The 26,223-nt window shown below is 37.4% G+C and overlaps 1 protein-coding gene across 2 annotated transcripts in view; it reads left to right on the plus strand.

Annotated features, from left to right (window-relative positions):
* Nucleotides 1-12,317, plus strand: part of LOC124619232 (RNA-binding protein 7) — a 36,243-nt gene extending 23,926 nt beyond the window's left edge. For both annotated transcript variants that reach the window (XM_047145474.1, XM_047145473.1), the window contains exon 2: nt 11,480-12,317. In XM_047145474.1, the coding sequence (XP_047001430.1) occupies nt 11,480-12,013 (534 nt within the window). In that variant the 3' untranslated portion in view covers nt 12,014-12,317. The remainder of the gene's footprint in view (nt 1-11,479) is intronic.
* The last annotated feature ends 13,906 nt before the right edge of the window (nt 12,318-26,223 follow it).

Consider the following 26,223-nt stretch of genomic DNA (forward strand, 5'->3'; position numbering starts at 1 on the left):
TGTTATTGAAATTAAAGTAGCAAACCATCTGTTGAATACGAGAATTTGTGTGAAAGTCGTATAATGTTTCCCTATGTTTACACTTTTGAAATAACCCAGTGTTAGTAGTGAATGTTTGCTAAACTTGTTTTATGTGGTGCAGATATAGGTTATTCCTATCATCAGGTATGTGAGTGTTAGTGCAGTGATTTGATTCAATATCAGCAATGCATTATAATACTAATAGAAGTAATTGTTGTACCAGAGCTCAAAAATAAATTGAAAAGTCAACAGATTGTCATGTGTGGCACAGAGTATGGTTGATAATATTCTCTATTCTTAATGTTCAAATATATTGTTGTCTAAATTGGCATTTAACACCAGTAAAGTGACAGTGGACATGAAACATAAATTTTAAATTAAATTTGCATAACAATTTTAGGAATTTTATAGACAGCATTTTATCATGGACATTTGAGTTCGTTTCAGTTGATTATTCTGACTGCGGATTATGTAAGGAGTTTTTTCAGCATTCAGTCTGAATTTTACAATCTGAAGTTTAGTAACGAGACTAATAGTTTTGTACATAATTACAAAGTATTGTTCTCTCTAGGAACAAGAAATTGTTTGGTGTCACCACTAGAAATTATGTAGATTTTATTAAATGGCTCACCTATGTAATTGATAAATAATCTGAAAAGACTGCTACACAATTAACTCTTCTTGTTAAACCCTGAAAACAAATAAATTGATGCCATGTTAGAAGTTTTTATTGTTTTGATGATTTCTGCTGCAGGTAATCTCATAGCTTAGGCTGGCTTTTCTAACCACACACTACTTTCAAATTTTTTAATGAATTTGCCTGCTGATGTAGACTGCAAGTACATGAGCTTTTTTTTGTTTCATTCGCCAACATTTATAACTGAGCCTTTCTCTACTTACTTGAAAATAAAAAAATGAAAGGAATATATCAACTGAATCAAAGATATACTATTCTCAACCTACAAGCATTGAGGTACTCTGAAATTTATCAACAATGTTTACATTATTGGGTTATGCAATGAACTTAAAATGGATGTGTCATTTAATATGAAATAGGGGGTGTGTTAATATTTGCAGCAACTGCCCAGAGTTCCTAACTTCAGTTACGTTTTATCATATGAATAATAAAAATAGGCAATAAAAATTCTGTCTTTTGTCACTGAATTTGTTCAGTTGCAAAAGATGGTATTTTTCTTATCTTTGTGACAGAACATAATGAAATAGTGAACTTATTTTCGTTTGGTGCATATGTTGTTCATGGTTGATTGTATGAATTTTCTTTTGGATATATGCATACTAGATTAGACATCATTTTACAAAGGAGGTTTGTTCAGAGTTTTGTTGAAACAATCAAGTTATTACTGAATAAGATGCGACGGTTTTGGGACATGGTGATATGTTGCATACGAAATCTTTTACGGTTGTACCGTGTATATCCCCCCACACACACCTATTCAGTTACTTTGTACTGGCTGGCAATTGTTAATTTCAAATTTGTACTTATTCATTTGCATAAATTTTGAGTGTTATATGTTGTGACAGAGGTAACCAAACTTTACCTAATAAACAAAAGAATATATATTTTCAAAAAAATATTTATTTTTATGCAAATCGCAGCATAAATAGCATTTAAACTGTGCTAAAAATGGTAAGTTATACTTTTTGAGAAAATTGCCTCTTGGACTATCTAGGTCACTTTAATCAGTTGTGAATAAGAAATTTTGATAAAACACACCATAACTGCTTTCACATTCTGTAATGTTTTCCCAATTTTTTTCCTACCTGTCTGTGTAACAGATGGAAATTGATTTTCGGGTTTTTTACATTATGCTAAATCCTGGCTGTAATTGATTGGAATCAGTCTCCAGACTTCTCAGACAATTTATGTTGAAATGACTTTTCAATCATTTTCCAGTGACTGTTACCCATATAGACTTGTTGATCCATTGTGTATTAATACATTTTCTGTCTAACCTGCACGGATGACCTTCACCTAATGTGTGTACCACCACTGTTTCATACTGTCACCCAAATTATTGAATAAAAGAGGTAAGTCAGATGAAACAGATATGGGCTGGCCACACAGTCTAACTAGTCACCATTTTAAAAACAAAATGTTACTCTGTCGTAGTGTCTTTGTAAAAGTTTGGCATTTTGATGAAAGCCTATATTGGGCAGAAAGTGCAACATTCAAGTCATTTCACAAATTTAAGTGGTGAGGAAATCACCAAGTACCCTTTGAATAGCTAATAAACAGGTTTCTATTATTATCATCAAAGTTTATTCAACAACTGCATATTTATGACACATTATTGACAAACAAGTAACAGCTTCAAAACACAGCAGAGTAATAAGAAGAGAATTGTCTCGTTATCAACTGTCTCATATCATTTTAGAACATGATTTAGAGAGAGAGAGAGAGAGAGAGAGAGAGAGAGAGATGCACCATGAAGAAGATATGCAAATTGGTTACAAATTGATATTGATACAGGTATCAACAGTATTCAGCATTGTTGGTAGAAGTCAGTGATCCATGACCAAACACAGTGTCAATAAGAAACCGGTTGATGTCTGAGCAGTGATCAGAGAGGCACTCAGAGTCCTGGATTCATTATTATCGTCAATCCAATTGGTGCTTCAGTGATCAGAAGGGTCATTAATAGGCAGCTCACAGAAAGAGGCTGAGTTCATGGTGCCCTTATGCCAACTGCCATTTACCTTTGAAGCCAAAAAACTTGTTTGCTCATTGACTGGAGCAGAATTGTGTTCAGTGATGAGTCTTTGTTTCAAATTGAGCCCCAATCTGATTATTCTACACCCAGTTTTACTGTCCTTAATGGCAACATGGCTTATATTTCAGCAGGGTAATGCCTAGGTGCACAGAGAGAGCTTCTACTACTTGTCTTCCTGCTTAGCTAATCCTGTCTTGGCCAGCAAGTTCATCGAATCTCTCCCCAATTGAGAATATTTGGAGCATTATGGACAGGTCCCTCCAACCAGCTCAGGATTTTGATGATCTGATGTGCTAATTGGGCAGAATTTGGCACAGTATCCCTCAAGAGGACATGTAAAAACTCTGTTAATCAGTGCTAAGCTGAATAGCTGCTTGCATAAATGCCAGAGATGGTCCAAAGCAATCTTCACATCTACCAATTTCCATACCATTTGGATAATTCTTTCATGGCGCATTCTTTTTTTTCTGTCTTAGAGTATATAAGAGAGCTCTTGCAGTTTCAGAACATCATCTAAGAATTTATTGCTGTTCAGTACAATCCTCAGGCTACAACCCAGTGTATATTTCCAAACAAACATGTACAGCAGTCTTGAATTCACTAGACGAAGATGTCAATGCTTTTTTTTGTTTTGCTTGATGGGACCATTTCGAAAGCTGACTTTTCAATAACATTGTTCCAGTTTTGACATCTTCAAACAATAGAAATCATAGAACAAAATCTCTCATCCCACAGCAACCTCACCACAGATGCAATAAAAGAAATAACAGATATGCTCAGACTGACAACTGAACAATACTACTTTCAGTTTGAGAAAGAATATTACTTACAAAAAGATGGACTGCCCATGGGATCCCCAATATCAGGAACACTAGCAAACATTTTCATCAGTCACCTAGAAAATCAGATCTTTGAAAAGATAACCACTAATGAAAGTTTCAAAATCATATATTGGTACAGATACATGGATGACATTAGTTGTCTGGTAGATGAGCCAAGTGAAAAAATAGATGAACTCCATTCAGAAATAAACAAAGCTCATCAGAACATAAAATTCACACTTCAAAAAGAAAAAGAAAATCAAATAAATTTTCTTGGCATTACAGTAAAAAAAGAAAATGGCAAACATACATTTAACATCTTTAGAAAACCAACAGCCACAGACACAATAATACATTCCACATCCAACCACCCCCACAGCCAGAAACTTGCAGCACTAAGACACATGTTACATAGATTAAACAGAATCCCACTCAGCAAGAGAAACTATGAACAAGAAATGAGTACAATCATACAAATAGCTAGGAACAACAGGTATGACACACATGTGGTAAACAGGCTCAATCAAAAAATAAAAACACAAATACAAAACAAACACAACATTTCCAGAATACAAAAGAACTCACAAACTGAAAACTTACAAACACACACAATGACAACACCACACAGAAAAGAACCAGATGGTACACCATGACCTACACACATAAATTAACACACAGAGTTGCAAACATCCTAAAGAGACAGGGCTTCAAAATAGCATATAAGCCTGGGTAAATCCTCCAATCACACCTAAGCCAGCCAGCTACCAAGGACAAATTCCAACTATCAGGAATATATAAACTTTAATGTCAAAATTGTGGTGCAGTACACATAGGCATGACATGCAGGAATTTTAAACAAGATACAAAGAACATATCAGATGTTGGAAGTATGAAACAAACCATTCCACATTTGCAGAGCACTTAAAACACAATAACCATCATCCTACAAACATGGAACAAGAAATGAAAATAATGAGAATAAGCAACCAAGACAAACATCTTATACAAACGCAAGAAAACTTCCACATCCAGAAAGCCATAGCAGAAAACAAACATGTGATAAATGAACAAACACACATCAGCACAGGCTTCCTACTACACCTAATAAAGGAAATGATGACAAAACAAAAAAAACTCTTCCCCACACCATCCGGACACACACACACACACACACACACACACACACACACAGCGCCACAAAAAAAAAAAATACACACACACACAAACACAAACAGGTATATAGACACACACATCACAGATACTTCAATAATTACACTCAAAAGTTTGGCAGTAACATTCGATCTTTGGTAAAAACATTTGACAGTCGGCAACAGAAACCAAAACATTGCATTGAAACAAGCATTCAGTTCATAGTGCTGTGGTATGTGGGAAAAAACTGCAAATTGGCATTCATAAGAAGAACAACAACACCAAAAATGCAACAGGAGCGTAATATGTAAGAAATTGTCCACGCAACCTGTAAGTATAGTTCAAAACATTACTACTTAATAGGAAATACCAACCACCAGAACTGTTTATAACCTATAGGCACAGTGACAAAAATGTAAATTAAATAGCTAACATATGTACATATTCCAGGCCACTGATGATGCCTTGCAGAAAATAAAGGCGAAACGCGTATGGCACCAAAATTGTGTTTTATTCAGTTGCTGTCAGACGGTCCATAAGTAAAAATTATCAATATACCGTAAAATTGTTCCAGTTCCTTGTCTGCTGTAACATATTGTTGTGCAATATACAACTGGACAATTCCATACAAACAAGTAAAATATGTCTCTGTAACCTTGTCCATTTCTCTTCTTTTTTGATGAATGCCAAGATTATCAAATTGGAGGCATTGCATGATGAATCTGAAGCACTTTATGTCCATCACAAGGATGAATTTTTCAGTTCCTTTCCTCATTGATTCCCCACAGAGCTTCAAGAGTTTTGTGTTTCTTTTGCTTACCTCAATTAAAACTAAAGGACTAATTAATGCCTTTAGTTCAGTGACATGTATTGTTGTTGCACCACAGTCATGTTGAAATGAATCAGTTATGCTCTGAATATACTGATTTGTATACTGAACAGTGAGATTCAACAAATAATTATCTGTAAGACTTGCCATTTTTGCAGTGCATCAACTTTCCAAAAACGTTGTAAAATTTGAAGCATATTCTCTGTGTTGTCAGCATATACAGTAATTAATTTTTTCCCCTCACAGGTGCTTGCATGTCATTCTCACTGTCTTCTTTGTCCATTTCTGAATCTCCCTGGGGAATCACAATCCGTATGTCCTCCATGTTCATACTCTTCTTCACATTTGGGAGGACAAAGGTGCAAACTCATGTCCGGCCATCCTGAGTTAGGTTTTTCATGATTTCCCTAAATCACTCAGGCAAATGCTGGGATTCTTCCTCTAAAAAGGCATGACTGACTTCCTTCATCATCCTTCCCTAATCCAATGGGACTGATGACCTCATTGTTTGGTCCCCTCCCCCAAATCAACCTACCAACCATTGAAACTTCCTGGCAGATTAAAACTGTGTGCCCGACCGAGACTCGAACTCGGGACCTTTGCCTTTCGCGGGCAAGTGCTCTACCAACTGAGCTACCGAAGCACGACTCACGCCCGGTACTCACAGCTTTACTTCTGCCAGTATCTCGTCTCCTACCTTCCAAACTTTACAGAAGCTCTCCTGCGAACCTTGCAGAACTAGCACTCCTGAAAGAAAGGATATAGCGGAGACATGGCTTAGCCACAGCCTGGGGGATGTTTCCAGAATGAGATTTTCACTCTGCAGCGGAGTGTGCGCTGATATGAAACTTCCTGGCAGATTAAAACTGTGTGCCCGACCGAGACTCGAACTCGGGACCTTTGCCTTTCGCGGGCAAGTGCTCTACCAACTGAGCTACCGAAGCACGACTCACGCCCGGTACTCACAGCTTTACTTCTGCCAGTATCTCGTCTCCTACCTTCCAAACTTTACAGAAGCTCTCCTGCGAACCTTGCAGAACTAGCACTCCTGAAAGAAAGGATATAGCGGAGACATGGCTTAGCCACAGCCTGGGGGATGTTTCCAGAATGAGATTTTCACTCTGCAGCGGAGTGTGCGCTGATATGAAACTTCCTGGCAGATTAAAACTGTGTGCCCGACCGAGACTCGAACTCGGGACCTTTGCCTTTCGCGGGCAAGTGCTCTACCAACTGAGCTACCGAAGCACGACTCACGCCCGGTACTCACAGCTTTACTTCTGCCAGTATCTCGTCTCCTACCTTCCAAACTTTACAGAAGCTCTCCTGCGAAAGGCAAAGGTCCCGAGTTCGAGTCTCGGTCGGGCACACAGTTTTAATCTGCCAGGAAGTTTCATATCAGCGCACACTCCGCTGCAGAGTGAAAATCTCATTCTGGTACCAACCATTGCATTGTTACCATCGAAATGCAACACTCTTTTTAAAATTTCCTTAATGCCTTTTGAGGTCAGGGGATTATATGTCAACACATCGTCTGTCATGATAAACTGTGCCGTACATAAAATATGACAGCGGGTCACTTTGAAGCCTGTACATTAAAAATGTTCAAACAACAACAAAAATGCCTGCAGAACTAGTGCTGTATTACTTATGATGGGGGTTTAGATAAGCTAAGTGTAATGTTGAAAAATAAAAAGAAAGTAACGCCAGGAACAGGTGTGGTACATAAAGTTTAACATTCAGCCAATCTCTGTGTGAAAAGTGGTCACTGGGGCAGTAAAACTTGTAACAGCAGAGGAGACTGGGATACAGGAACTTTTTAGGAAGAAGAATAAATAAAGAACCTAGAACTTATATATGTATCATTATGAACATCAGTGTCAAATGGGATGATAAATTTATTGCACATAGAGTTGACCAATAGAATGGTATAAATAGTTCACAGGTGTGATAAAACAGCATATATCTTCCACCATGCACTAGTGAATGCAGAGAATCATAGGAATTATTTTAGCCTCGACCATCTAAATTACGATTATTTAATTTGTAGTTAGCATTTTGAATGTTTTAAGGTCGCCTGTAACCTTTCATCTGTTTATACAGTATGCACAATCCCATACTCCATTTTGTATTGCAAACTCAGAGAGAGAGAGAGAGAGAGAGAGAGAGAGAGAGAGAGAGAATTTAGGTACTAGAAATCCATATACGCGTAGACACGTTCAGTGTACCAGGTAGAAGGACTGGTGGCGAGCGTAAACACATTCAGAGAATACAGGGACAGGTGCAAAGGCACATGAGTTAACACGTCCAGAGCAGTTAAAGGGTTAACAGAACTTTCCAGTTTGGAATGACATAGCACCAATTATCCAACAGAATGTCACCAAAATGCTGTGACTAATTCACTTAAAGTGGACTGAAATAAAGGGAGTAAAGCTTGCACCAGTACAACTTCTGTATATGGCACTGTGACAACAGCTTGTAGATCTACCCTAATGGTGAAACAAAATTATGACAGTTCTATACATAACTTAGACTGCTCTGTCTTATCCAAGCTCTTTATTTTGAAATCTGGCATTACACATTCTGAAACAGTTGTAAAATGAACTTCTGTAGACTTCAGGTCGGCATATCATCAAACAGTACTACGTTCATTAGCATTGTAGTAGCCATTGTTGTATTATAAGTTTATTATGTATCGTCTTTTAATTACCAGAACAAATACGTTTTGAGAATCGATCCATAATTTGTAGCAATACATAAATTTATTGAAATGTCACTGTATTAAGAGATTTTAGCTTTAATCACATGAAAGATTTAGGCATTTCCTTATTGTGTAGTCTTCTAGTTTATAGACACCTGGACTTGCTACAGAGCACAAGTATGGTGCTTGCTTTTGTGAAAAGGTAGAGCACTTTTCCTGGACACCATTTCTTTCCCTTGTCTCTGTATGTGGGGGCCAGGAGTTGCTTCCATTGTTTCCAGACTCACCTTCCCAAAGTTATCAGAGTTAAAGTGACAGATAACTTCAAACTCATTTTCGTGCAAGTCATGTTTTGGTTGCTTGCTCTTGTGGACGTAACTAAAGATTAAATCCAACCTCCTGAATAAGTGCATGCCACGCTGGCATCTATTTCTTTTTTTGGTGTACCACTTAATTGCGTGTCCCGTGGATCATAATTGAGACCCCTCTATATGATGCGAAACGGGTCAGTTCTACAATTATAATACACTCCCTCAGTGAAAATTACAGCAAAATGCTTATAATTTACAAGAGATTTAATTTTAACAACATACTGTGATTTATTCCTGTCTGTCGTAAAATCTCTCTCTTATAAATAAAAAAGTATTATTACACTTTCAAAAATAGTTACATGGTTTAATTGAAGTTTTCAAGCAAATGGCAATACACAGAACATTGTTACGGAGCTGCCATTATGGTAGATATGTAATAGGGCATAAATACATAAAATGATAAGTTAGGGAGGTTACAGGATGGTTAATATATATTATATTTCACGATTGTCCTGTAGCCTCTCAGTTTTTCCTTATCATTTTAAAAATGTTCTCTTTATTTCATTTCTTCCAAGTGGTTTTTTCAGATATTGACTGTCATGGTGATCTTCCTCGATTGCACATAAAGACTTACCTTTCCTAATAACATGACTGACTGCCTGCCTGCACTATCTTTCCTGCTTCTACTCTGCTAATATTACAGACATCAATACCATAGACAAACATTAACTCACTTTTAACAAGGACCACGATGGCGTGAAACAAGTTGTTATATGCTGAATCTTGCAACTGCTTTCTCCTGAAGGATTTCTTTTGTCTGTGCACTTATGTTTTGGTCACGACTTAGTCAGTCGCTGCGATCAATAGTCATTTCGTTAATAGCATACTTTTGTTGCTGATATTTATATTTTTGTTGCCACAACTGTTAAAAAGATGCACTAGTTGAATGCTTGCAGCTCAGTTGGCATTATAACATATTGTTTAAAACACTTCATTACAGTACAGTATATTATGCATACACAACAGCTTCTAAATTAAACAGCCATCTGTTTAAAAACTACGGTATATATAACTGTTTCATATGAGTGTGCTAAGTGCCCTGTTTCAACAGGTATGAGTGTTTCTTAAAGTGTACTTTTATTCAAATTTACCATAGTTGATGACTTTCAGTATCAAAGCTGACATACTCTCATGAGCAATTGAATCAGAAAGACATACTTTATAGTGTGTAGCATCTCTTTACACCCTGACAACGGCAGTAATGTATCGTGATGGATTCCACAAAACACTGAAAGCAAGAGGGAGTCATCCACATCAATGACCACTCAAACTATAGCTTGGTGTCTATGGTGCACACATCTTGCTCAATGGAATCACAAGTGTGCTGAGAGTGATTGGGGTCAGGTAATCTGGGGAAGGGTGCACAATCACCTCCATGGCTTTGGGGGTGGGGGGTGAGTTACAATTTTCATACAATTTGAGAGTGATAGAGAGGTAAATTAGCTTGCTTTAAAGGTATATGTCCCCACAGGATGCTGTAGATGAGCAGATGGATGCATGTGATCATACAATAAGTACCCATTTCATTCTTTTGTGAGAGACAATGACCGATCCATCAAGGCTCAATTTCATACCATGTAAACATCATCCACACAAGAATATTTACAGTATCTGGCAAGCATGACACATTGTCATACATGGTTTTCTATATATATGTGCTGTGCCATAGATGTGTACCAATGTGTGTGACTCATCAGTCCCAGTGCCCTTTCTCCATGCGCTGATCATGCACAGATGATTTTCCTTTGCCGGTACAAATCTGTGTGCCTTATAAGATGTGAGCAGACACACTTGTGACACATAGTGGCTTCTGCATTCCACAATGAGAATGTGATACTGATGTTATGGGCAGTCACTGGTTGAAATTTGTCAGCCACTGAATTTGTAAGTTTTGGCCAATTTGTTCACTCCTACTGTCAACCACAAGACAGTTAGCCATAACAGCAACACAGCCCATAACAATTCTCTCTTCGTGCTGGCAGTTTTCCCTGAATCAATGTCATCATGGTACATTGTTGACTTGGTAGCATGTGAAAAACTCAGTGCCTGCAAAACCTTAGAGATGAAGTGTCCCATCCGTTGGCCATCTCGAATTTGGCCCCAATCAGAATTGCTGATAACTTGACTCTCAGTCATCCTGCACTCATCTACCTTGGCAGTGCAAGATCTGATGACATCCCAATCATTCGACATTTTCCATGGCAATAGGAGTGGATTACAGAAACTATCACAATTGCTCATGAGTGTACATAGTATTGGATAAATTATTGTGCCCCTCTGCCACTATAAGCTAAATATCTGACTGTTAATGTTGAAATATAAAAGAGTGAGCTTGGTACATTGATCGTAAAGAATGAGTGTTAAGTATCATGTACATACTTACTTTCTAAACTAGTTTTCACACAGATATGTTTACAAAAAAATTGAGCAATGTATTTAAATATCTGATTGCCATCGTTTACAGATATATTCTTGTACACATGATGGTTAGTATTCACACCTTTCTGCTGTAAATGCAGAAATTCCAAGTATTCAAACTGTTGAAACTGTCTGTAAAATTGACGCACCATCAACATTGTCATAATCTTTCTCATCATTGTCCTCTTTCACATTTTGAATGCCCAGAAAGGAAAAGTAGGATATTGTTACATGCCAGGAAGACTGATCACTGAATGAATGCTACTTAAACACATTCATTGTTCATTCTTTGGCATAGAAGTCTATATGTTTCTCTCTTCTTATGTATTCCATCTTTTCAAATGAATTTCACTGACTACAGATAGTTTACTATATAATTTGACTTTATTCTTATTCTTGCAACTGAAATGAACACAATGTTTTGTCTTTTTTACATGTAGGCTGGTCCATTGGAGGCAGTGAGGATTCCTAAAGATAAAGATGGCAGGCAGCGTTCATTTGCGTTTGTTGTCTTTAAACACGAAAGTTCTGTACCTTACGCGATAGCATTATTTGACGGGACTGCATTGTATAATAAGGTTTTACAACTCAAATCAAGGCAGGTACCAAACGAGAAAAATTTTGGAAACATGTCCCATCAACGTGCATACTCTGCTCCAGTCAATTCAAATTCGAAACCAAGTGCTTCACCGGACTTTCACCATTTGCTTCAGTTTGGACAACAGATGCTAAGCCCAGGAATGAGACCTTCAGATCCAGTTACAGGTCTAAGGAACTTATATGAAAGTCAGAGGGGAACTTCAAATTATCTTGGTGCACCTTTTCATTTAAACAGCCTTCAGGGAAATTGGTCCAGTAGAAATCATCCTTATAGTGTGCATGGAAATGGACAGAAACGAAAAAGTTCTGATCGTGACCGAAATTACCGGAGAGAACATAGGAACAGTGACAGAAAAGGGTTTAGTCGTTATTAAGGAATCAGTTGTTGCATTGTGCAGTTGGTCATTGATTAATTGTAAGGAATGAATGTACAAATATTTTTACCATTTTTTAGGATTGTAATGTAGACAATTTTCATACGTCCAGAAATGTCTTCACTAATTTAAGATATGTGAATTTTCACCTTCTCACTGAGGGATGCATGCAAATGGACACAAGATTTTAAAAATCAGCAGTGCGATCACAGTTTATTTTGTCACAATCTGAATTTATAACTTTGTCTGTACTAAAATTGTATATTTTATTTTAATACAAAAATAAATTGTGGAAGAGACGTAACTTTGTTATTTATATGTATTGCTCAAGATTGGAAAACTAAAGAAGTCTCATACAGCAAACACAATGCTTAGTGAAAGTTTCCATTTAGTACATATTTGTTAGCAAAGGAAACATCAGTAAACCAATATTTTGTTTCCTTTAACAAAAGTAATAAATGTGTTCTACTTCCCTTTAATAGTTTAACTGTTCACTCTCTTTTTGTTTTTTGCTAAAAATACAGGGAGTCAGTTTTCCATGTAGAAAGGAAGATAGCTGATAATAGGAAACTATCCAATAGTATGGAAATGTAAGGCAACACACAGTGCTATAGTAACTGTAACTGAATTTTCTCCAAATGTATTTTTGTGTTTAGTTTGTTCCTTGGTCAACTTTTTGTTTTGAATGTCCAGTTTCTTCAAGCATCTGGCAATCACTTTAACATTGTTTTTGTCTGATAGATTGACTACACATTGTCGCACTGTTAATAATTCCTTGCCTCTTCTTCTTTGTTGTCTTTTATTTTTTTTAACAAAAAAGAGATTTATAAGCAATGATAGACAGTCTGCAGATAATTGTACTGTGATTACATCAGTGTCTTTATGTGTATCATAATAAGTTGCTTATATTCACGCAGTAGGCGTATGTGCAGTTAAGAGAAATACTGTCCTCATATCCACTGCATCCACAAGTCTTGTATCCACATCCGTGGATATTAAAATTTTGTAAACTAGTTTAATTTCCAAAATGGAGACTACGTTATTCAGGAAGAAAAGACAAGGCAAGGCTGGAGGCTTTTGAAATGTGGTTGTGACGGAGCATGGGAAGAATAAGTTGCATGGGTAGAGTGAAAAATGAAGAGGTACTGAGAAGATTGGGAAGACAAAGAGAGTTGCTGGATGTAATTAATTGGACGACACGATATTGGATTGAACATATTAAGATTGAAGAAGGAGGTTATAAAAACAGTCTTAGAAGGGTATGTGGAAGGAATGTGGAGATGAGGGAGGAAGAAATTTCAGATCCTGGATGATATAATGGATGGCAGCACAGACACCGTCATTAAGAAGAAAGCAGTGGATCACATGAAATGGAGACAGAAAGGACCTGCTGCTATAGCAGAAAACTTATGATGAAGATGATGATGATGATAATTATGATTATGATGATGACTACCCCTTATGATATGCCAAAGCCGAAATGATAGGCTTGCACTAGCCGGAATTTTTTTGCTGATGTCGGTCCTCATAATATACATCCCACTGAGTAGAAACATAGAGGCTGATAATGACTACATTTTAATGCAAGATAGCCCATTTATTCTTGATATGTTCTATAAGTTACAGTTTTCTGTCATAACTGCCCAAAATGATTTTGTGATTATTGACAGAATATTTTCACAACATGTGGAAGTCAGATGAAGTTGTTACCACTCATTGCTTACTGCCAAGTGTTTGTAATGTAGTTTGTTTATTAAAAATATGTTAATTCACAATAATATTAAATGATGTAAATATGCCACACTTCTAATGTAATAAGTATTGCGATTTATGTTGTACTTGAAACACAAACAGGAGTTAAATACGGAGCAAAGGTTTCGAGTGGAGTGTCCTAGAATAGCCTTCTGTCGCTTTGTACAGCTTTTGGTAATTGCGTAAGCGACAGCTGCTAACGTAAATGAAACAGATCTAAGACTGCTCTGAAAACAGAAAGAGGATATGCAAGTAATTGTGCAGAAAAGCAGGAAGAATGTCATGTCACCAACTTCAACCCTTGCAGATGTACCAACAGTGCATTAACTCTTTCCAGGTTACTGCATTCCAGCCAACAAAGTTGCACTCCATCCCAAATGGGTGATAAGAGTGACAATAATAATTATTACTGTTGATCATACATAAATATTGACACTTTCCTTTAACTTTGAACTATAAATTAATCATTAGTAAGGGTAACCACAGATGTATCCAAGGGCAGAATAATGAACTCAGTGGCTACACCTTACTGTTTATGGCATTGGTTGCATGGATTCAAATAAATCAATAAAAACAAGAATGTTTCTGCATTTGGTAGGACTGGCAGCCCACTGGAATTATAAATTACATAAACATGGGTGTGAAGTGGAACATGCAGAGGTGGAGCTTTCATTCACTTGGTTTACTTGGTTAACAGAGCCCTGTACTGGTGCAGATTAGAGGACACGACAAGTTTACAAATGATATGAAGGCAGTGGAAAGGAAATGAAAACTATCGAATAATACATGGGAAAAAGTTACCCGAAACATATGTAACTGGCTGTTGTACCATCTATAGTTATTATTTTAAAACCGTGCATGTGGATTTGCTGTGAGGTTATTAATTAGGCAACCGTGACTGGCCAGTTGATCACATTGTTGATTGTCAGGTGAACCCTCGAGTAAGCACACCTGTATATAAAGTGTGCTGAACACAAATAAAATTGTTTTTCACCTTTCCTTATTTGCTTCACAACTGCAAAACTATACCTGTTCCTTTATCATTGCTTCAACTAACATAGCGATAAATTGTGTTGCCATACATCCAAGTGAGCAGCTAATATAAAATAACTAGCGAGCTTTGTCAGAAAAAAAAATTATGATTGGTGCTGGAAAATTACCCACATTATAAGTTAGCAGGACAGTTCCACAATGAGGTAGCTATCTACAAATTAATATGCAATCAGATGAACAGTTGACTGGGATCTGATGCAACTGTGCTGTTTAATTCTTCTAGTGGGGGTAACACCTGTCCATGGCAACAGAGTCATATAATGGAAGTTTTATTTCATTATTATTTAGGTAAACAGTGCTTTAGTGCATATTATGTAAGTTTATTTTAACTTTGTTCAATTAAACTATGATTTGCCACCTACATATGTACTTGATAACATAAAGACAGCTATTCTTTACATGTGTAGAAAGAAACCCGTGCGCCCATTCGTGTTATGAAAATCGGCATGCCCGCTCAAGGGTTAAATTAAAAACACAGTTATGCTGTCCAGTTGTCTGCCACTGTAGGGATGAACAAGTAGAATATCAATAACACCATACTGTAATAAAAAACAACATGACTAATTTGGCAGCATGCATAAATGGCAGTTCGTTGTTTATAGAATATTTCATTGCTTCAGTAAATGCAACTGTGCTATATTTCCAATATCTGTTGGGAATCGGTAGAGATGTGGTCAGCACTCAAAATTTGTAAGCTCATTTTCTCACAGCTGCAATACCAGTCTCTCAAAGTTTGAAGAATAGTTTTGTTCCTGACAGTTATTACGTCTTTCATATTTGTGCTTGATATTACAAAAATAAGTGGTCAGTCTATGGGTACCTTACGTCCTTTGTTGATCGGATACAGTTTCCAACTGCAGCTGTGCAGGTTAATTTCAGCAGATAGAATTTGGATAGGCAGGCATCACCATTCAGAGAAAAAACTTGTCTATATTCATTACAGGCTGACAATAATATTGTAATGCTAGCTGCTAAATAACAAAATACAGTGCTAATAAAGTGGCACTCAAAGCCTAGTCTCATCTGTATATGATTATAAGTTGGCATGATGCTTACTCATTGGCATTTTAGGAAAATATTGGTTTCAGGTGTCAAGATATGTAGTGCTCTGCACCCCTTTCTCCCCAATGATCTTACCCAATACAGACTGACTAGTGACCTTTTTTTATGATCCATCATACTTGGATATAATGTTAAGCAGGTTAAATAAAGTTACAATTGCAGTCTACTTCAAATACAATACATATGTTTGCAAAGACGTGGCAAATATACAGGCCAAAGAGCATCTGTTCTTGAGACATCTATACCAACACACTGCCAGCAGTTTACTCTATAACTACTGAAGCAACACGCTTGTTTCAAAATTGTAAGTGTATATGCAGTAACCACAAATTGTCAGAAAGCTTTTAAAGATAAAAATTTTCTCCCCGTCTAATGATGATAGGTCATAACTCCAGTATATTCACATGTCTTGGATTCAAGCAAAATCCTCCTTTGTCCATCTATCAACTGGCCACATACTCGCATGTCCGACTATCTTCATAATCATATTTCCAGTATAATCTGTTTCCTGATCCTACAGTTTGTTTTTCTGTCTTTCTAGTAATTCCCACCATATGCCAGTTGCTGAGAAACACAGTTTTTTAAATTACAAATTAATTTCTTAATGCAAAACAAGTAACACACAGTGATTGTAAACTTTCAGGCACATATAAAAATAGTTTTGGAAATTTTGTTTAGTGTACTTCAGGTCATTTAGTCATGTGAGAGTCACAGGAACATATCTGCAAAAATGCTGTTTCCGGCTTTTTTAGCACATATTCTCACGGTAATCAGATGGATGTTGTGTCAAAACGATGTGTCTCTAGCTCTTCTCCTGGCGAGAACCAAGTGCTATGTATCTCAAAGTTGTGAGTTTATTTGTTTATTTTAGTGACAGGTAGCTGTAGTGGCACTCCTGTTATTTTGTCTGGAAGGGGTGCATCTCAGTTTTGGGATCAGCAAAATTCTTTCCTACTGTTCCGTTGCTTTACTGCCGACAGAGCACTGTGCGACAGTTCTTACCAGGAGATCTGAATGTACAAATAATGCACTAAACGTATAAAAAACTGTGCGAAGAGCAACAGGTTACTGCTCAAAAATGCTAACTCTACAGAGAAACACTCAATACAGAGTTTAACCTCATCTTTCCCTTGTGCCTAGAAAAGATTAATGTGACCACACCGCTTTCAAAATCTCTCCATAGAAAATCATTTAGCAGAGAAAGACAAGGACTCGGAACACCTAAAGAGAAAAGAGGCAGCTAGAAAAAAATGGAAGAGTGGGCCAAGCAGGAGAATGCCATTTACTGGAATTTAAGCTAGAAGAAGTAAGATGCTGCCCAAACATAATAACTAAGGCCATTTTCTACAAAAGAATAGTAGCTGTTTTAAATCTCACAGTATACAGTACTGGTACCAGGAAAGACAGAAAATATGTATGTCATAAAGGTGCAGCTAGACTTTGATCAATTAAAATAGCTCAACATATACTTTAAGAATTCCTGAAAGCCATCCAGTCATTTTGTTCTCAGACACCTGTGGAGGACAAAATCAAAATGTTAATGTGAGCGCCATGTTTCTCTATGCAATACAAATATGAATGATCCTATGATACAGCAATGCTTCTCTGAGCCTGGCCACTCTTTAATGGAGTGTGGTTCAGTCCATGCCAGTACGGAGAGGGCTGAAAACAAATACTGTATGAACTCACTGAAATGGACCAGAATGAGTTCCTGGATCTTGGTGCTATGCAGAAAGAACAGTGGAAAAATACTAAAATTGACAGTAAAGGAAATCAGATACAACCTAAGGTGACACAGCTTCAATATTACAAAAGCTATGTCGATCAAATGTTTTTTCAGAAATTTCCAAGATCAAGAATTCAAAAGTTTGTCAGTTTCCAGATAATTCTGAAATTCCAATACTGTCTTCCAGCTGGAACCAAAATACCATGGAACACGAAAACTTCAAGGAGAGAAAATAACAGACCTCATGAAACTCTGCCACACCAGCATTATCTAGGAACTGTATCATACATTTTGCAAAAGTCTTCAGAGGAAGCTGGAGATTCAGACAGCAGTGGCAATGTTTGTGATGGAATTAGTGAGAAAGTGAACAATCAAAGGTGACATTGGTACAAAAATCCACTAATGTGCTTTTAATTTAACTGGAATTGCTCTGTTTTAATTTGAAGTTAACTTTTTATACTATATTTTCTCAGCCAACTTCATATATCCAAATGTAAAACCTCTATATTGATTCACTTAGAATCATAATGACATGTCTACTCACCACTATATTAAACAATAAATAAAGGTGAACCAATGATGACCATTAAAGATCTATCACCATCTGACAGCTTTTTAAGTGTATTCTTTAGTGATGTAGAGATTATGTCACTGAAACACAAAATTTACATGTTAAAATACCTTCTTTCATCTCTCCTGTAAAATAGCTAAAATGGAGTTATGTTCTGTGATCCTCACACAGCTAATTATACTCTCTGTTTCTTTGTTACCTTCAACAGCCCTTAATGAAGAACTTATCAAATTGTTGTAGCACTTTTTTAGTGGTTAGTATGAAGTTTCTACAGCTGATTACACATTACTTTAGACTTATTAGGACTGATTTTCAGGCTTTTCAAAATTGTTCTTAAAATAAATAGTGACACTTGGCTTGTAATGTGTTTACAATCTTTTTGTAGTTTCATACAGTGAGCATATTGAAGTTCATCACATTCAGCACCTGGGCAAGGAGAATGGGCTACTAGTTAATGCATACCAGGAAAAATGGAGCCAGTAACCTCTCTAGCCACTTAAAAACTGGTCTTTTAATAAAGGAATGTACGTGTGATTTCTTTCAAGCATATGAATTTTCATCTCCGAACAGATTTAGTCAGTAAATATTTTTTGTGCGTTTGTACCTCTAAATTTATTTCCTGCATTAAAATTGAAAAACAAGAGTACTGAACATAAGATCTTGAACATAACATGAATCTTGAAATGATTAAATGGACTCACAGCTGAGAGATACATTTTACAGGAGCAATAGGTGATTTAGACCGAACTAACGTAGTCTGAACAAAGGTGTTTTAGTTTTTGTTGTGATTTGGAATTATTGTATTAAGCAATCATTTAAAGCCTTTTTTTAATATATATTTTGAGAATGTACACTGACCTGACAGGTACTGGCATAGTAACAGTGAAGGGACTTCATCACCTGCGAGCACATTTTTTACTTGTCTTCCATGAAGTAAGACCTGCTTATGGCAATGAGACAGTGACCAGAGCCTCTGACATCCACTTTTCAAGTTGAGAAAAGACATGAAAATTATTGTTGTTGGGCAGATGGGCTATTGCACTTTGTAATTTCTGAGTTCATTAATTAGTACCATCAAGCCATCCATGTATCAAAAATACTGCAAAATGCATTAGCACCCATTTCATCACTGCAGCAATTGACCATAAATACCTAACAATTGTAACAACAAAATGCAAAAATATAAAACTGCCGAAACTGAAGCACACAAAAGGGAATACAGACATCTAAAAAATTAGATTAATGGAAAATGCAAAATGACTAGATGACAAATGCAAGGGGGTGCAAGCATGAATTGTGGCCAAGCCCCAATTTTATTCAATCCAAACATTGAGGAAGCAGAAAGAGAGACAAAGGAGCAATTTTGAAAGGAAATTAAAGTTCAGCAATAAGAAATTAAAACAAGTTTGCCCATGACATGGTAATTCTCTGAGACTGCAAAGGAGTTTCAAGAGCAGTTGAACAGAATGGACAGTGTCTTGAGTTGAGAGGAGATGCACATCGACAAAGTGAAACAAGGATAACGCATTGTAGTCAAATTAAATCAGGCGAGGGTATTAGACTTAGAAATGATGCACTAAAAAGTTGATGAATTTTGTTATTTGGGTAGCAAAACATCTGATGATGGCTATAGTAGAGAGAATATATAATGCAGATTGGCAGTAACTGGAAAAGTATTTTCAAAAAAGGGAAATTTGTTAGCAGTGATTATAAATTTAAGTGTGAAGAAGTCGTTTTGAAGGGAATTTGGCTGTGTGTAATCTTGCACAGAAGTGAAACATGTACGTCAAGACTGTGTCTTATCAGTATTAGTGTGATGGCACAAATTGCAAGTAATTGATTTCTTCCCAACACTTTAAAGAATGATGCAGAGCAATAGATGATAAGGAAGGCAACTATTTGAGAGTGTAAAATGTCAACCACTAAAGAAGCAATGGCAGGTACTGCCATTTCGTGGTTGTTGAACTTAGTGTTGATGCTATAGAGGAATTGTGGAACTGAAAAAGATTGGAAAAAGAACACTAACAGTCAACTTTATTTTTTTTTTTTTATTAATTTAAGGTTACTGATCAGCTTCATTATTTCCAGCTATTAAATTTGGAAACAGTTAAAAGAGGTAAGTTCATAGTGAACAAATAATAACTGATTGATATTTAAGGTATTTACTTTTTTCTCCATTGTTCTAAAGCAACTAGTAAACAAGACTACATCGGATCAGTTTACTATTTATTTATGTACCAAATGCATGCAGCTGAAAGATTAGTTTTTTTAGATTGAAAATCTGGAGAAATTAACCACTTAACGTGGGGTTGCATTTCAAATATGCTGCTTTCAATTACTCTGGTTAATAGTTGTTATACATGCTGCAGAATTAGGTGCACTGTCATTTTTTCATTAGCAGGCTGTCCCTCTTGTTCCTAAGGTGAAGTATGTGTCACTTCAACAGTAAGAACAGCAGCTGTAGGGGTGCACTGAAAAGTAGGTACAGTATCCAAAACTGAGCAAAATGTAAATGTTACAATCTAATTAGTAGAATATGCTTAGTCTTGTGACCCTTATCTCACTTGTATTGTGTATGCCCAGTTCCTTAAATTCTTGAGCCTTTACCTAAAGTAGTTGAAGGGAGCTTTTTTTCACCTAATGACAATACAAAAAATCTAAATAAGTAATTTAGAGTGTTAGTGTCAAAATTATGAACATGATGTAGACAGGACACTATTCAATTGTGGTGATGATAAAATGTGCAAACATAATTGTTCTAGATTTTGGTTAAATTCTCAGTCACTCTTAAGAAGTAAAACTGGAACAACTATTGTGGATAATAACTAGGACAAAAATCTACTCTTGGTCAAAAGCTTCATGAAGTCTGTCGTTCATACTTGCTGAGAATTTCCCCCACATTATGTTATTGTAACTTACAAGCAGCTTTGTCGAATTTACAATTGGAGGGGGGTATGTAGGGAAATAAATATGTACTCAGTTTAAATACAAGGGCGGGACAAAAAACAGAAACACTGAAAACACATCCCCATACCTGATATGGTGTAGGAAACTAGTTGGAATTCAAAACGGGTCCTGTAGGGTTTTAAAGGAAATCTTATACTGTTCGTCCCGCAAAAGAGTAGCAAGTTCAGGTAATGATGATGGAGGTTAATAGTGATCACACAGCTTTCTCTCCAAATAGACCACAAAGGCTCAATAGTATTGAGCTCTACATGGCCAGGGGAGATGTGATAATTCATTCTCGTGCTCACAAAACCAGTCCTGGTTTGTGCAAGCTATGTGAACAGCTGTTGACTTGGAATACAGCATCACCATTGGGACAAACACTGTACAATGCGATGGACCTGATCCGACAAAATTGTCACATAAACCTTAGCAGTAATGCCTTCTTGCAGAGCAACAATGGTGCCCATGGAATACCCCAATACCACTGCCCAAATCACCACCAAACTCCCCATCCCCATGTTTCAGCCTTGAGATGCAAACTCAGCCAGAAGTTGAAAACAGTGTAAAACAAGACTCATACAACCAAATTATTTTCTTCCATTGCTTCCACAGTTCAAGGTTATGGCTTAGGCACCACATTTTCACGTTTAAGGCATTTGCAGGACTTACAAGTGGTTTTGGAATTCCTGCTCTCCCTGCAGTCAGTTGCTTATGGAGCTACCTTTGTATTGTTTGGTGTTGAATGGGTTCACAAGTGAGACATTCAGCTCTGTCACAGTCCACTTTAATGACCATTTGTCTTTATCACTCAACACACACACTTTCGTCCGCATTGAGACTTAGTGAACAATGTTTTTTCTCTTTCCCCACATGCAGTACAAAATGTCTTTGACATGGTGCCTCTCGAAACCCCAAACACTTCAGCTACCATGGTTATGGTAGCACCCACCATACAAACAGCAGCAATTTGCCCTGACATAATGCACTCACAACTATACTGTTCTGATTATGACTAACACTTTGCCAAGTACTGAAGGCATTGCACAGGTGCCGTTCATGGTCAAATATGACAGCTATTGACATATTTACTATATCCATTTATTTGCACCCTTGGAATTAAGATCCCCTGTATATCACGTGATGCTGTATCTTCTCATGGATAAGAAGAAACAATTTGGGATTTCATGCAATGAATATTGAAACACAATATGTGCAAAACCAAGGAAGATGTAAGATGTAATGCAAGTATGTAGACATATACACTAAAATATCAGTTGTATCAAAATGTAAGCTGCCATAACACCTCAGCACTATAGCCAATGAATGGTTCGATGTTTCAATTATAATATGGGTCACATGTCAGACTTTTCCTCACAGCCTACCATATTACTGTGATGTAGCACAGATTGATTGCTTCCCCTTGCCTTACTCAGATTAATCGTTAATTATACTTATTTAAAGAACAGATCAACCAGCCAAAAATGTTGTTATTGGTATAGAAACAGTTATTCAAAACATCTGCTGAAATTTTAGAGGCTTATTTAACGGTGGCATAACTGTGCTGAAAGTCGTTAAATTTTTGGCACAATCCATAGTTTTTCTGTGTTATTCGCAAAACTTTTTAGACACTTTGCATAAGCATGCTTTTTATGTAATGGTCAAAAACACTCTGAATAGCTTTTAAGGATGTTGCAAGGTAAGTTGCACTAAGAAGTAATTGTTAGGAAAAAATTTGATATTGTGCTAGTTCTGAGTTAATTGGCATTGAAGTTAGCCAATCAGGCCATTGGTGCACATATTCATGTGGCTTGCCCAATACAGTTAGTGTCAGTTGTTCTTCACAAGGATTTAAACTCACTCTTGTACAAAAAGGTGTGCATTATTCAGGAACACACCAGCAGTCATACAAAGCTTAACAACCAAAGGCATTCAGTTTAAGAGAAGCCTAAAGGATTTATTGGTGGCCAGCTCCTTTTGCTCCTTTGATGAATATCTCAGTAGAACCAATGATTTTGTGTGTGTGTTACAATTTAACTTCTGCACCATTTCAACACAGTAATGTAGTCATTGTAAATAAGAATTGTAGTAGTTCTATTATATGTTTATTTCCTTATAAATACATAAAAACATTTTTTTTAAATTCAGTGGCATTAATGCAATCTTAGTAAATGAGTGTTGTAAAATGATCCTTTCATACAGTGTTAAAAAAATATATTTATTTTAGTTGTAAATATTGGCATGTATTATTGTTTTCCTGACATGTTCTACATCCCTGAGGACCTCCTCACTCACTAGGATCAATTGGAATGAAAGTAAATCTAATCCAATCTAGTAGCGTAAATTATAGCACATGAGACTGCTTGGCATTTGGCTCGGGTTCTATCCTTACTGCTGTTGTTTGGCGACACCATCTCCGGCAGGCCACTTGGATTTGTGTGCACAACAGCATAGGTGGCTAAATTCAATTCTAATGAACTTGGAAGTGGCACAACGTATTGCAATCTTGTCTTGATAATAATTTATCAGCACCACCTACCCCACAACACCCTTACAAGCTTAACAGTTTATGGCCATCCTGTATGTTTATTAGTTATACTGACTTGACTATTCCATCCTGCCCATTACATGACATGTAGTTTTTTGTTGATTGTAAGGCAAAAGGTGTGTGTGTGTCAAACATACACACACAATTCTAGCTTTTGCAACAAACGGTTGCTTCGTCAGGAAAGAGGGAAGGAGAGGGAAAGACGAAAGGAAGTGGGTTTTAAGGGAGAGGGTAAGAAGTCATTCCAATCCCGGGAGCGGAAAGACTTACCTTAGGGGGAAAAAAGGACGGGTATACACTTGCGCACACACACACATATCCATCCACACATATACAGACACAAGCAGACATATTTAAAGACAAAGAGTTGGGGCAGAGATGTCAGTCGAGGCGGAAGTGCAGAGGCAAAGATGATGTTGAATGACAGGTGAGGTATGAGTGGCGGCAACTTGAAATTAGCGGAGATTGAGGCCTGCACAAGTTACCCACCATATATATAAAAATAGAGGGAAACATTCCACGTGGGAAAAATATATCTAAAAACAAAGGTGATGTGACTTACCGAACGAAAGTGCTGGTAGGTCGATAGACACACAAACATACACATGAAATTCAAGCTTTCGCAACAAACTGTTGCCTCATCAGGAAAGAGGGAAAAACCTGTGGTGAACTTGGGTTGGTAGACAACGATGTGCACAAAGGTTATGTGGTTGTGTTGCCGCCAAAACACGTTAAAGGGTGGAGCAATTCGGATAAATTTCGAAAAAACTGCGTGTAAGTGTATTAAAAGGAGTGGTTTTGTGGTGGCAGATTGTGAAAATGAGGCTAACAATTGTCTGACGAATAAATAATGACGTTAAAACCTGTGGGAAGCAGCTAAAAAAGATCAGTGATGTGGGAAAAACGGAAATGGAAAAAAAAAAGCTAAAGTTGTTGGAACTAGCCGAAATGGCTGTTTAGTAGCTGAAAGGAACTGTTTGTGAATTGGAAACGGTGGATTTTGTAGCAGCAATATTGTTGAAAGCGGAAGAAAAATTTTTTGGTTATGGTTTGGAAGTGGGTTACGTATTATTGAGTATATATAAGTGGGATAAAATTGTATGGTAGATCCGGTAAAGAGGAGAAGGTGAATACAAAGTGAAACTACTTGCAAAAACAGAAAGAGAAAATAAAATGACAGGAAAGATTTTGAAATGCAACAGTGACAATAACAAACGTAATTGTTGGGTTCAACTCTTTCCTGATGAGGCAACAGTTTGTTGCGAAAGCTTGAATTTCATGTGTATGTTTGTGTTTGTTTGTGTGTCTATCGACCTGCCAGCACTTTCGTTCGGTAAGTAACATCATCTGTGTTTTTAGATATATGACTTACCAACCAAAAGGGCTGGCACGTCGATAGACACACAAATATACACACAAAATTCTAGCTTTCGCAACCAACGGTTGCTTCGTCAGGAAAGAGGGAAGGAGAGGGAAAGACGAAAGGATGTGGGTTTTAAAGGAGAGGGTAAGGAGTCATTCCAATCCCGGGAGCGGAAAGACTTACCTTAGGGGGAAAAAAGGACGGGTATACACTCGCGCACACACACACACACACATATCCATCCACACATATACAGACACAAGCAGACATATTAAAAGGCAAAGAGTTTGGGCAGAGATGTCAGTCGAGGCGGAAGTGCAGAGCCAAAGATGTTGTTGAATGACAGGTGAGGTATGAGTGGCGGCAACTTGAAATTAGTGGAGATTGAGGCCTGGTGGATAACGGGAAGAGAGGATATATTGAAGAGCAAGTTCCCATCTCCGGAGTTCGGATAGGTTGGTGTTAGTGGGAAGTATCCAGATAACCCGGACGGTGTAACACTGTGCCAAGACGTGCTGGCCGTGCACCAAGGCATGTTTAGCCACAGGGTGATCCTCATTACCAACAAACACTGTCTGCCTGTGTCCATTCATGCGAATGAACAGTTTGTTGCTGGTCATTCCCACATAGAATGTGTCACAGTGTAGGCAGGACAGTTGGTAAATCACGTGGGTGCTTTCACACGTGGCTCTGCCTTTGATCGTGTACACCTTCCGGGTTACAGGACTGGAGTAGGTGGTGGTGGGAGGGTGCATGGGACAGGTTTTACACCGAGGGCGGTTACAAAGGTAGGAGCCAGAGGGTAGGGAAGAAGGTTTGGGGATTTCATAGGGATGAACTAAGAGGTTACGAAGGTTAGGTGGACAGCAGAAAGACACTCTTGGTGGAGTGGGGAGGATTTCATGAAGGATGGATCTCATTTCAGGGCAGGATTTGAGGAAGTCGTATCCCTGCTGGAGAGCCACATTCAGAGTCTGATCCAGTGCCGGAAAGTATCCTGTCACAAGTGGGGCACTTTTGTGGTTCTTCTGTGGGAGTTTCTGGGTTTGAGAGGATGAGGAAGTGGCTCTGGTTATTTGCTTCTGTACCAGGTCGGAAGGGTAGTTGCGGGATGCGAAAGCTGTTGTCAGGTTGTTGGTGTAATGGTTCAGGGATTCCGAACTGGAGCAGATTCATTTGCCACGAAGAC

This window comes from Schistocerca americana, chromosome 6, assembly GCF_021461395.2.
Source record: "Schistocerca americana isolate TAMUIC-IGC-003095 chromosome 6, iqSchAmer2.1, whole genome shotgun sequence".
NCBI lineage: Eukaryota > Metazoa > Arthropoda > Insecta > Orthoptera > Acrididae > Schistocerca > Schistocerca americana.